Source organism: Stegostoma tigrinum, chromosome 2 (assembly GCF_030684315.1).
Source record: "Stegostoma tigrinum isolate sSteTig4 chromosome 2, sSteTig4.hap1, whole genome shotgun sequence".
NCBI classification, from domain to species: domain Eukaryota; kingdom Metazoa; phylum Chordata; class Chondrichthyes; order Orectolobiformes; family Stegostomatidae; genus Stegostoma; species Stegostoma tigrinum.
In genome coordinates, this window is record NC_081355.1 from 148,916,175 (window position 1) to 148,930,102 (window position 13,928).

A 13,928-nucleotide genomic window follows, 5' to 3' on the forward strand; every position below is an offset into this window, starting at 1 on the left:
CACAGATTGCAAACTCCACAGATTTACACAAGGCTGGAATTGAGCTCAGATCCTGGGTGTTGACCACTGATCCACCATGCTGCCTCAGTGATTCAAACTTATTAAGTAACTTCTACAATTCCATAGAGATTGAAATCCACAGATACTTTGTACCCTCCTGATAGCCTCCTGACAGCTCATAGATACTTCCTCGACACATAATGTCTAGCTACAGGGCCTTGGTGAGGCTACAACTGGAGTATTGTGTGCAGTTTAGGCCTCCCTATTTAAGGAGAGATGTTCTGGCGACAGAGTGAGTGCAACAGAGGTTTCCTGGGAGGGCAGGGCTGACATATGAAGAGTGACTGAATGGGTTAGGATTGTATTCACTCGCATGTGGAAGATTGGGTGACACAGTGGCTCAACGGTTAGTACTGCTGCCTCACGGAACCGGGGCCACAGGTTCAATTCCAGCCTCAGGTGGCTGCTTGTGTGGAGTGTGCACATTCTCCCCCGTGTCTGTGCGGTTTTCTTCCAACAAGCCAAAAATGTGCAAGTTGGGGTGGTTTGGTCATTGCTAAATTGCCCCATAGTGTCCAGGGATGTGCAGACTAGATGCATTAGCCATGGGGAATGCAAGGTTACAGGGATAGTGAGAAGGGTGAGGCAGGTTGGGATGCTCTTTGGAGTGTGAGTGTGGACTTGATGGGGCTGAATGGCCTGCTCCTGCACTGCAGGGAATGCCATAAATGAAAATAAAATCTCATAGAAGCCTATAAAATTCTAACAAGACTGAACAGAGCAAACACATAGGATGATGTTCCTGATGATTGGGAACTAGTCCAGAACCAGTGGGTCACAGTTTAAGGATAGACAGTAGGCCATTTAGGATTGAGGTGAGGAGAAACCTCTACACCAAGAGACTGGTGAGCCTGGGGAGTTCTTGGCCACAGAAAGCAATTGAAGCCAAAGCATTGATTGCTTTCAGGAAAGCTTTAGATTTGGTTCTTGGGAAATAGTGGGAACTGGGGACTCAGCTGGATGATCAGGTGTCATCAAGTTGAATGGCAAGACAGACCTGAAGAGCCAAATGGCCTATGTGCTCCTGTTTTCCATGTGTGAATGTTTCTGAGGGAATGACAGAAGGCTGAGATGAATAAAGCTTAATTGACCCAGCTGAACAGTTTTCATTTACATCGCAACTATTTCACTAACATCCGACTGCACAGCAGAGTGACAGAAAGCATCATGTATACAGAATGGCTCTTATTCCTCATGAAGACCCCTATTAATACATCTCTCACTTTTACATCTTGATTGCCCTGCGGTATGTTTTTAGCATGTGCCCTCCGTTTGGTTTTCCAGTGTTCTAACATATGGAACTGAGAATTCATTGAGTGAGGAATAAAAGGACGACTAGGGTCAGAATAGGGTCAGTCAAAGACAGAAGTGGGAAGTTGTGTGTGGACCCTGTGGAGATTGGAGAGGTGCTAAATGATTATTTCGCATCTGTTTTCACTCAGGAACAGGAGAATATTGTAGAGGAGAAGACTGAGATATGGGCTACTAGAATTGAAAGGATTGAGGTTAGTAAGGAGAAGGTGTTGTCAATTCTAGAAGGTGTGAAGGTGGATAAATCTCCTGGGCCGGATGGGATTTTTCCGAGGATTCTCTGGGAAGCTAGGGAGGAGGTAGTAGAGCCTTTGGCCTTGATCTTTGAGTCTTCATTGTCTACAGGTTTAGTACCAGAGGACTGGAGGATTGCAAATGTTGTGCCCTTGTTCAAGAAGGGCAGTAGAGATGACCCAGGTAATTATAGACCTGTGATCCTCATGTCTGTTATAGGAAATGATTTGGAAAGGATTATAAGAGGTAGGATTTATAATCATCTAGCAAGCAACAATTTGACTAGAGATAGTCAACATGGATTTGTCAAGGGCAAGTCATGTCTCACAAACCTCATTGAGTTTTTTGAGAAGGTGACCAAGCATGTAAATGAGGGAAGGGCAGTTGAAGTGGTGTACATGGACTTCAGTAAAGCCTTTGATAAGGTTCCACATGGTAGGCTATTGGAGAAAATACAGAGGCACGGGATTGAGGGAGATTTAGCAGTTTGGATTAGAAAATGGCTTTCTGTAAGAAGGCAACGAGTGGTGGTTGATGGAAAATATTCAGCTTGGAGTCCGGTTACTAGTGGTGTGCCTCAAGGATCTGTTTTGGGACCACTGCTGTTTGTCATTTTTATAAATGACTTGGACGCAGGCATTGGTGGATGGGTTAGTAAGTTTGCAGATGACACTAAAGTCGGTGGAGTGGTGGACAGTGTGGAAGAATGTTGCAGGTTGCAGGGAGACTTGGATAAACTGCAGAATTAGGCTGAAAGGTGGCAAATGGAGTTCAATGCAGATAAATGTGAGGTGATTCACTTTGGGAAGAATAATAGGAAGGCAGAATACTGGGTCAATGGAAAGATTCTTGGTAGTGCGCATGTGCAGAGAGATCTTGGTATCCATGTACATAGATCCCTGAAAGTTGCCACCCAGGTTGATAGTGCTGTCAAGAAGGCTTACGGTGTTTTAGGTTTTATTGATGAGGGATTAAGTTCCGGAGCCGTGATGTCATGCTACAACTGTACAAAACACTAGTGTGGCCTCATTTGGAATATTGCGTACAGTTCTGATTGTCCCATTGCAGGAAGGATGTGGAAACATTGGAAAAGGTACAGAGGAGATTTACCAGGATGTTGCCTGGTCTGGAGCGAAGGCATTTTGAAGAAAGGCTGAGGGACTTGGGTCTGTTCTCATTGTAGAGAAGAAGGCTAAGAGGGGATTAATAGAGACATACAAGATGATCAGAGGATTAGATAGGGTGGACAGTGGGGATGATGATGTCGGCTTGTACGAGGGGGCATAGCTGCAAATTGAGGGGTGATAGAATTAAGATAGATGTCAGAGGCAGGTTCTTTACTCAGAGAGTGGTAAGGGTGTGGAATGCCTGCCTGCCAATGTAGTTAACTCAGCCACATTAGGGGCATTTAAATAGTCCTTGGATAAGCATATGGATGATGATGGGATAGTGTAGGGGGAGGGGCTTAGATTAGTTCACAGGTCGGCGCAACATTGAGGGCCGAAGGGCCTGTTCTGAGCTGTATTGTTCTATGTTCTATGAATGTCAATATACTCAAAACACTTTGAGATAAAACAAAGAAAGAAATAGCTGACAAGGTAGCAAAGCAGTTAAGGAGCTTTCTGTCACTGATCTGTGTTTGTGGGACAGTGCCCAGCACTTGATAAAACTCAACATAAACCTGAGTAATCTGTTTAGATTTGACCTGATTCTTCAAGGATTTATAAGTTCCACTCAAATGACCTCAGATGGGAGGTCCATCGGAACAGGAGGAGGCCACTGTGGGGCAGCACGGTGGCTCAGTGTTTAGCACTGCAGCCTCACAGCGCCAGAGACCCGGGTTCGACTCCAGCCTTTCGTGACTGTCCGTGTGGAGTTTGCACATTCTCCCTGTGTCTGCATGGGTTTCCTCCGGGTGCTCTGGTTCCTTCTCACAGTCCAAAGATGTGCAGGCTAGGTGGATTGGCCATGCTAAATTGCCTGTAGAGTTCAGGCATGTGTAGATTAGGTGGGTTATAGGGGATAGGTCTGGGTGGGATGCTCTGAGGTTCATTGTGGACTTGTTAGGCTGAAGGGCCTGTTTCCACACTGTAGGGATTCTATGAGTCTATGCCTTTGAAGCTTTGCTGCTTGTGGTTGGTTGAGTGCAAGGCTCACACATACAACTGAAATTGGGTGTTGTGATTGAAATGAGATCAGCCAGGTGGATCTCATAGAATATGAGTTCCCTGATTTGGGTTGTTCATCTGGTCCAATCAGGGAGCCCGGACTGACAGATATAAACAGGAGTGTCAGAGATTTTGCTCGCTGTGAGACCTGGCGCTGAGGGAGCTGGATCAGTGTCAAGGACTCTCCACAAGTAAATAAAGGGGGAGTTGGTGGTGGGATACTGGCCCCTGTGCCCCTTATTTCATTCGGAAGCTGCTTTTTTTAAAAAGTTGGTAACTTGCTGCTGACAATTAACAGAAAGTACGTACAGAAATAAGCCAGCTTGCCCTTCCACCATTTGATATGATCATGGTTGATCACTTTACTCATTCCTACTTTCTCCACAGACCTTTTGATCCTTTTAGCCCGAAGAACTGTGACTAATTAATATCTAGAATGAAGGTGGGATCTGAACTCTCAGCCAATAGGGGCAAGAGAGACAAAAACAAAACTCGCAGAAGCTGGAATCCAAGGTAGACAAACAGGAGGCTGGAAGAACACAGCAGGCCGGGCAGCACCGGAGGGAAGGAGCAGTCAATGTTTCCGGTACTACCCATCTTCAGGACTGGATATGGAGGTCAGGGGGTGGGGGGAAAAGGGCTGGAGGTGCAATGGTGACGATAGGTGGACACGGTGGTAGGTCGGACCTGATTGGTCGACGGGAGGGCCGTGCCAAGTGGTCATGTGCAGGGTCATATAGGCAGGTGGCATTCCCTTTATAGCGGCTTGTCACAATCCATCAGATTGAAGACCGTGACCCCTTGGAACACCTCGGTCCTGGGAATCAAGTCAAACTTTTATGGGTCAGTGCCACACACGGTATCCATAAGAGGGCAACTTGTGTCAAGAGCAACGATGAATCTATCTGAATGGTCCTGCATAAGGACAGAATTCAGTGAAGATACTGTGCAACCAAGGCACTGCCTACTGTGTCATGTGTCATCCCCGATAATGGATTCGATGAAAGGAGAAATATTGGCTAACAGAGAGCATCCATTAGATTAATTGCTGCTTGATCCGTTCGCAAACAAATTACTTTTAAAAAACACAAACAAACACACTAAAGCCTGCCTTTTGGAAGTAATAACATTAAAAGGTCTCCCATCTGTGTAATAATTGGGGATGGAGGGGCAGCTGAGAGTCATTATCATTAACACTTTGTGTTAATAAGCCTAATAGCAAAACTTCAAACATAACATCATTGCAAACGGCAAATTGAATGGTGAAGGAGCTAAGCACTAAGTGTACCATGAAATAAATAACTTGCAGATAAAAGGGGTTGAGCAGGGTTTTGAGCACGTTGTTTTCATAACTGCTGGGAGCTAGCTATCAGCATGGGCCACTCCAATGAGATGAAGGTCTTTAACATCTAAGGACATGTAGTTTTGATGTAGGGGCCAGCACATACAGATTAAAACCAGGAGTTACTTTTGAACAGCAATAATGAGGCTGACAGCCTGTCTTTCAAAAGGGACTGAGAGGATTGGAAAGAGCAGAGTTGGTTTCTGAAGTTGCTAGCTTCAATTTCCAAGGTCTGAGCTCAGTCCAGGCTGACACGACACACATCTCTCCTCACAAATATGAGAAATGTAGTGGGTGTGGGCAGCTTTCATAGTATCCCTACACTATGGAAGTGGGCCATTTGGCCCATCAAGTCCACAGTAACTTTCCAAAGAGCATCACCCCAGACCCACCACCCCTACCCTGCATTTCCTTGGCTAATCTACCTAGCCTAAACATCCCTGGGCACTATGGTCAATCCACCTAACCTGTACAGACACGGGGAGAATGTGCAAACTGCACACAGTCAGTTGCCTGAGGTTGGAATTGAACCTGGGTCCCTAGCGCTGTGAGGCACAGTGCTAACTAGTGAGCCACCCTTTTCTTACCCACGCTAGCTTTAATCACTGTACCAGAGCTGGTTGGATCTTCAATCAGAGTCTTTTCTCCCCAGGGTAGAAATGTCAATTACTAGGAGACATAGGCTTAAGGTAAAAGGAAGTAAGTTAAAAAGTGACGAGGTGGGTGGCACAGTGACTTAGTGGTCAGCACTGCTGCCTCACAGGGCCAGGGACCCAGGTTTGATCCCAGCCTTGGGCAAATATGTGTGGCGTTTGGACATTCTCCTTGTGTCTGTGCAGGTTTGCTCCCTCAGCCCAAAGATGTGCAGGCCAGGTGGACTGGCCATGCTAGGTTGCCCATAGTGTCCAGGGATGTGCAAATTAGGTGGATTAGCTGTGGGAAATAGAGGGATAGGGTGGGGGCTGGTGGATCTGGGTGGACTACTCTTTGGCAGGTTGGTGTGGACTTGTTGGGCTGATTGGCCTGTAAGGAGGAATTCTGTGAGAGGTAAGTTTTTTTAAACAGAGAGTATTAAGTGCCTGGAATGCAGTGCCAGGGGAAGGTGGTGGAGGTCAAGGTGATAGCAATGTTTAAGAGTCATCTTAACGGATTGGTGATTGAGCAGGGAAGAGAAGGATATGGACAGGGTAAAGGCAAAAGATTTTTACTTTAGAAAGGCAGCATGTGGAGTGCAGTCTTGGTGAGCCAAAGGGCCTGTTCCTGAGCTGCGTTGTTCTTTGTTCTTCAATGGCCTGGGCCCCACCTCGTCCTTAAAACTCTCCCCCTCTCTATCCTACTTTCCTCCTTTCACATATTCCTCTGTGAGCCAGGTTTTGGTCTTCAGATCTCTATTTCCTGACGTGGGTCCAGGCCATACCTTTCACCGCCCCGTGTGAAACATTTCAGGTTGTTTGATGGTGTTAAACGTGGCCATATAGAAGCAATTTGTGGTTTTTACACATCCAGCAAATAGGACGCAGTCCTATAGCAAAACGCAGGGAGATGGGTGAGGGTGGGTTTGCAATATGGCTGTGGAGGCATGAGCAGGGGAGGCCCGTGTCTCTACCCCCAACTCCCTGTGATGTGACGTCTTTCCGAAGGTGGGTAACCCAGCGACAGAGAGAGAAACCTGCCCCCTCGACTGGCATTGTGTACAGTAAGCCTTCCACTTTGTTGACGGACTGCCACCAGCTCCTCTGTGTTCCTTCAAGTCACTGGCAACAGAGGGTGTGCTCGTGACTTGGGTCACCACTGCTTGGAGCTGATGCCTCCAACCACCCTTACACATCCGACCCCACCCCCACCACCACCCCCATGTCAATCACGAGGTTAAAATAAACTTACCCATCCTCGGCATCAAAGGATCTTCCCCTTCACACTGCAACCTCAGCTGTAGCCACACAAGATGGTGGCGCTGACGAGCCATCAGCCTTCAGATTGAGCCAACGCCTGGGTCCCACCACCGTGAGGTTTCCCTGCCCCCATCCCAGCCTTTTTCCCGGTGGTCCACTTTGTGAGAGAATCCAACCCCTAGTTCTTGGGTAGTGGGACTGTCACCCTGATGGAATCTGGAAAGAGTCGTGTCTTTACAGAACAGGTCCTTCAGTTCAGTGAGTGTGCACCGACAGAAAAGTACTCAGAATCTTTCCTAAGGTAACACCAGGACCCTGCGCTCTTTCCCACATCAAAGTACACCGTGCCCTAGTCAAAAGTATTACTGATAAAATGTGATTGAGAATCTAGCTGTCACCATCAGAAAATAAGGTATTGTCATATGTACTGAGAAAAATCACCAATCTGTTGTAGGTGATATGTTTAGTCACATTAGCCCCCTTATCGAGAGGTGAACTTGACCGACAAATCAAATACACAAGTTGAGTGTTCCCAGCGTGGATTTCGGCCCTTTCAAAGTAGAGTTTGAGACGCCAATGTTTCTTGTTCCCATAGCAACAGGCTTGGATGTGAGGAAGTGGACGCTGGAAAATAAGGTGTGACTTCCCCGTGGAGTCCAGTCACTGGGACAACAGCTGACCCACCTGCTGATGTTGATCTGCAGGCCTAAGGCCTCAACTGGGGGGATGGTTTTGTGGCACTGCCACCCTTTTTTTTGACAACAGAGTACTCCCATCTCCCTACCTCAATGCCCCCAAATTCATCACCTCTCAGGGAAGGCTGCCCAGTCAATTGAGATGGACTCCCTTCAGAAGGCCGAGCTGGAGAGTAGAATGTCATAGGTCATAGCTGCAACCCAACTCCATCTACAGGATGGGGCTACCCCCTTCCTGTCCTACTCTGAAATCTTTGTCGCTGTAACTTCTCTCTGCCCCTGAGGTTGCCACCAGACAGGGACTACTTTGAGCTGTGTGAGCGGCACGCCCAGCTCTCCTGGTGAGGGCACCACGACCTCTGAACTGCCAGTCAGGACCCTATCCACACTCCTCACCTGGGCCAGGTGCAGCTGGGTCTCCTCTCAGGCCTCCTTGGTGAACATCACTGGGCCCGTCTTGTCCGTCGACGAGAGAGGGCTCAGGACTCCATCATGTGTTGCTGCCAGCAAGGCCTGGAAACCTGCAGGAACATCCTACCCTTTGTGCGCTCACGACTCCAAATATTCCGAGTCGATAGCCAAACAAAAACATTGTGGATTATTTCCCACTCCGTTGTTAGCTGCCATCTGTTTGCACGTGGAAGTATCTGATAATTAGATAAAGGATGTTTCACGGAATTGAACTGAAATGGAGTGTCAAGGGACAGAGACTGTTCCAGGTTAATTAACATCTTTCCAGCCTCGTGCTCTCGCTCTGCATACAGTGTTGAGTGTGACGCCTGAGAGCTGAACTCCACATCTGTGTTTGAGGCAGGAACGTGAAACTCCTCAGAAATAGGCAGCAGAAACACTTAAGCCCATGTAGCACTACCTAATGCTGGTAAGGTCGATAAACAGCAGTGAATGTAATCTCAATAACTTCCATTGACACCGGGTTTTTTTTACTGACAGCCTGTTCTAGGGTTGATTAAAAAGTTCCACTTGCTTGAGGATAGATGAACAGCGCTCTTTCGGACAAAGTTTTTCTCCCACTGCACAGTCAGGCTGGTATTCCCACAGGGTGTCGCACAGTTGAAGGGATCGAGGGGTTAAACTGATACTCTGCCTGCTATCTTGGATCCTGCAGTGCTACTTCGAAGAATATGAAAGTGGAAGCAGGGAATTGAAGGGATTGTGAATGCTACACTCCATTTAAAAAGGGTCTTGTGGATAAACCTGACAACTGTAGACAAATCAGTCTGCTGTCAACCTGTAAGGCCAATGGCACGGTGGCTCAGTGGTTAGCACTGCTGCCTCACAGTGCCAGGGATCTGGGTTCAATTCCACCCTTGGGTGACTGTGTGGAGTTTGCATGTTCTCCCCATGTCTGCGTGGGTTTCCTCCCACAGTGCAAAAACGTGCAGGTTCAGATGGATTGGCCATGCTAAATTGCACTGTCGTACCCAGGGATGTGCAGGCCAAGTGGGTTAGCCATGGGAAATGCAGGGATTAGATGGGATGCTTTTCAGAGGGTCACTAGGGGTTGAATGGCCTGCTCCAACACAGTAGGGATTCTCCGAACACAGACTGAATCCTGGAATAGCAGAACTGAAACATGAAGACAGACTGGATGGGTTTGGGTTATATTCAGTTGAGTTTAGAAGGTCAAGGGGGAATCTCAGGGGAACCTATTGATTTCAATCAGGACTATGCGGGATAACTGCAGGAAGGATGAATCGGGAGTCACATTCTAAGGCTAAAGGAAAGCCATTTAAGTATGGGATGAGGGGAGTGGTGAGCCTGTACCACAGAAAGTGACTGAGGCCATACATTGAATGTCCTCAGGAAGGAGTTAGATATGGTTCTTAGGGTCAAAGAGTATGAGAAAAATCAGGAACAGGGGGACTGGATGATCAGCCATGGTCATACGGAATAGTGGAGCAGCCTCGAAAAGCTTACTTGTGCTCTGGATTTCGATGTTTCTGTGTTGGCAGAGAAGGTTGATGAAGATGGTGCTGTGCATGCAAACAACACAGCTGATTTTATCCCCTCACCTTACCTTCGTGGAACATATCAAGATGTCTCACAGGAAGGGTGATAAAACAACATATGATGCTGAGCTACATGAGGAAGAATTAGGTCAAATGGTAACAAGTTTGGTCAGAGAGGTAGGCTTTAAGAAGGAAGCGGGATTTGGAGCGGTGTACGGAGGAAATTCCAGTGTGGGATAAAGGCACCACCTGCGATGGTGGAGCAATGATAAATGGGAATGCTCAAGCCATCGAAGCTAGAGGAGCACAGCTATTTGAGGGAGCTTTGAGGCTGGAGGAGATGACAGAGATAGGGAGGGCACAGGTCTGTGGAGGGATTTGAAAACAAGGATGAGGATTTTTAAAATCAAGATGTTTCTTGACTGGGACCCAGTGCAAAGAGTTGATAGGGGAGTAAGCCGTGGTGCAAGATAAGTGATAGGAAGCAGAATTCTGGAAGTCATCAACTTTATGGAAGATTTTCAAAAAGCATTTGATGAAGTAAAACATTTTTTTATTCATGGCATGTGGGCGTCACAGTCTAGGGCAGCATTTATTGTCCATCCCTAATTGCCCAGAGGTCGGTTAAGAAACAACCATATTGCTGTAGGTCTTGAGTCACATGTAGGTCAGACCAGATAAGGATGGCTGATTCCTTCCCTAAAGGACATTAGTGAACCAGGTGGGCTTTTCCCCAACAGTCAGCATTGATTTCACGGTCATCAATAAACGCTTATTTCAGATTATTATTGACTTCAGATTCTGCCATCTGCTGTGGTGGGATTGAACCCAGGTACCCAGAGGATTTGAGATAATGGGAACTGCAGATGCTGGAGAATCCGAGATAACGAGGTGTGGAGCTGGATGAACGCAGCAGGCCAAGCAGCATCTCAGGAGCAGGAAAGCTGATGTTTCGGGCTTAGACCCTTCATTAGAAAAACTCTCGGCCTGAAACGTGAGCTTTTGTGCTCCTAAGATGCTGCTTGGCCTGCTGTGTTCATCCAGCTCCACACCTTGTTACCCAGAGGATTTCCTTGGTTTTTGGATTAATAGGTCAGGCAATAAAATCACCAGGCCATTGCCTGGACTGTCTGAAAGAAGGAGCATAGAATTATTGAATTGAGAGGAAGTAGAGTCTAGCGCTGGATGGATAGTCTTCTGGCATACAGTGAGGGAGAGCTGGGTAACTGTCAATCCGAAAGATGGTCTGTTTGACACTGCTGCACTCCTCTGGTGGATTGTCAGCCAATGAGCATTTGCTTACTGCTGGCAAGCAGGTTAGCAGCTGGAAGTCATGGCTTTAAAACAGTCAACAAAAGAACTCGCAGCGAACTGAAAGGGAATATTTATCACTGAGCATTGTCCCAGTCAGGAATGCTTTGCTCAGAAGGGTGGCAGGAGCAGATTCCACAGACATGTTCAGGACATGGCTGACCATGGAGTTAGCTGGTACAAAGCTGAGCTGAGAGAGTAAACTGTTTCAGATAGGCAGGGTAGGGTTGAATGGCCTCCTCTTGTGTTGGAAAACTCACTAAGTTGACAATCAATATGTCGCAGAATCACTACAGCACAACGCAGATACTGTTATCGGACAGAATCTCTCACCATGCAGCGGGTTGAATGGCCTCCTCCCTCGCTGTAGTGATTCCGCAACATATCGATTGTCAAGACAGTGAGTTTTCCAGCACAAGAGGAGGTCATTCAGCCCACTGTGTGGTGTGAGATTCTGTCCAATGAGAGTATCTGTGTCGTGACTTGGGATGGTTTGGACTGTGAGATAAAGTGGCCATAGTCCTGTCCGGCTACTCTCTCATGACAGAGAGATGACTGGAGGCCGTTTAACCTGAGGGTCACCATGCCCAAGGTGAGGGGAGAGGTTGAGAAGGAGAGTAACCCCAGCCGGTGGTGGGAACTGAACCCACGGAGCTGGCATCGCACACCAGCCACCCAGCTAACCAAGTCCTCCCAATGGGGAAGGTGTCATATAAATGCATGGCTTTGTTTCGGGCTGAACAAATTCACCCCAGGCTCTGTCTTGCTCTTCGCTGTAGGTATCGTGCTGTCCGATGTCATCGAGAAGTACTTCGTGTCGCCAACGCTCTTCAGGGTCATTCGGCTGGCACGGATTGGGAGGATTCTCCGTCTTATCCGGGGGGCAAAGGGGATAAGGACATTGCTATTCGCTTTGATGATGTCCCTGCCCGCCTTGTTTAACATTGGCCTGCTCCTGTTCCTGGTCATGTTCATCTACGCCATTTTCGGAATGGCAAATTTTGCCTACGTCAAGCAGGAAGATGGCATCGATGACATGTTCAACTTCCAGACTTTTGGGAACAGTATGATCTGCCTGTTCCAGATTACCACCTCAGCGGGCTGGGATGGGCTGCTGAGCCCCATTCTCAACACCGACAGCCCGGACTGCGACCCCAAGAAGGAGAACCAAGGCACCAACGTGAGAGGGGACTGCGGGAACCAGTCGGTTGGCATCGTCTTCTTTGTTAGCTACATCATCATCTCCTTCCTGATCGTGGTGAACATGTACATCGCCATCATCCTGGAGAACTTCAGCGTGGCCACAGAGGAGAGCTCGGAGCCTCTCAGCGAGGACGACTTCGAGATGTTCTACGAGGTATGGGAGAAGTTCGACTCGGAGGCCACGCAGTTCATTGAGTACTCGGCCCTCTCGGATTTCGCCGATGCCCTCAAAGAGCCCTTGAGGGTGGCGAAGCCGAACAAGATCAAGCTGATTGCCATGGACCTGCCCATGGTGAGTGGGGACAGGATCCACTGCCTGGACATCCTCTTCGCCTTCACCAAGCGGGTACTGGGGGAGTCCGGGGAGATGGATGCTCTCAAGCTGCAGATGGAGGAGAAATTCATGGCGGCCAACCCATCGAAAATCTCCTACGAGCCCATCACCACCACCCTGAGGAGGAAGCAGGAGGAGGTGTCCGCCACGGTCATCCAGCGGGCGTACAGACGGCACCTACTGCGGCGCTCGGTCAAACAGGCCTCGTTTATGTACCGGCACAGAACCAGCGAGATCAACACTGTGGTGGAAGAGGCCCCCGAGAAGGAAGGGCTCATTGCGGCGATGATCAAGGAGCACTATGGCCCTGAGCTGGAGAGGTCAGAGACAATGTCCTCCTCCTCCTCCCCACCATCTTACAACAGCGTGACCCGTGCAGTCAGTGACAGTGTCCAAGTGAAGGTCTTCGAGCCTGAGCCTGACCCAAGAGACCCAAAGAGAATTCTCGATAAAGACAGGGAGTCTTTAGTGTAAAGAGAAAGGCGAGCTCTCTGAGATGTTCCTGTTTACACACATACACACACACACACACACACACACACACACACACACACATACACACATACAAAATAAAGCAAAAAGGAACAACACGCAAAGTCATTTGTACCAGTTAGATGCAGAAGATTAAGAGAGAAGATTAAAGAAAAAAGGCGAGGCGACTGTTTTGCTTCACATCTTCAGCGACGATTCAGAGTTCAGAGCACACGATGTGACTGACCTTGGACCGTGGTCCTGACAGCTTTGCTTCAAGCTTCAAATGATAAGAGAGTTGAAGGGACCGCACACACAAAGTTGTGGCACTAACTTTACTGACCATAGACAAGGCTGGGGGCAGAACTCAGCAACATGAGGCTCCCACTATTCACAAGCGATAGTGACTGATTGTACACATTTATTTGAAATATCATTACGATGGTGTGTCTCCTCCTGGTTATGTATCATCTGCATTCACAATTATCACAAGTTCTGTAGCAAATGTAACACTTATTGCATATGTTATGGGTCTTTCATAAATTTATTATAATATTTGATATTTTTCTACTCAAGCATATAATTGTCTGTTTTTGCACGGGGCTTGTGTGTCTCCTGCCCTCGCCCCACACCCCCACCCCCCACCTCCCCATCCATGTCAGCTCAGGCAATCAGTGACTTTCAAACCCAAACCCTGTCACCAATTCAACTGTACAATTCCCTCCACGTTACGTCCCAGCACAAGTGAACAAATTCATTCCCCGGCGATGTTGAGAATCGAGGGTTGTTGAACCATCTCGGCACGCGGAGCTGGTTGGGAGTGTCCAAGACAGAGGACCTGATAGATTTCCAGATGTGAAAGATATCGAAGGACAGCACAGGAAAGCAACGTTGAGGTAGAAAACCGGCCAGGATCCTGCTGCGTGGCGGAGCGGTA

At 48.0% G+C, this 13,928-nt stretch overlaps 1 protein-coding gene across 8 annotated transcripts in view; it reads left to right on the top strand.

The window, feature by feature from the left end:
* The window catches only part of scn5lab (sodium channel, voltage gated, type V-like, alpha b), a 432,064-nt gene extending 418,513 nt beyond the window's left edge, over window positions 1–13,551 (top strand). For all 8 annotated transcript variants that reach the window (XM_059640055.1, XM_059640086.1, XM_059640082.1 and 5 more), the window contains one exon: window positions 11,763–13,551. In XM_059640055.1, the coding sequence (XP_059496038.1) occupies window positions 11,763–12,994 (1,232 nt within the window). In that variant the 3' untranslated portion in view covers window positions 12,995–13,551. The remainder of the gene's footprint in view (window positions 1–11,762) is intronic.
* The last annotated feature ends 377 nt before the right edge of the window (window positions 13,552–13,928 follow it).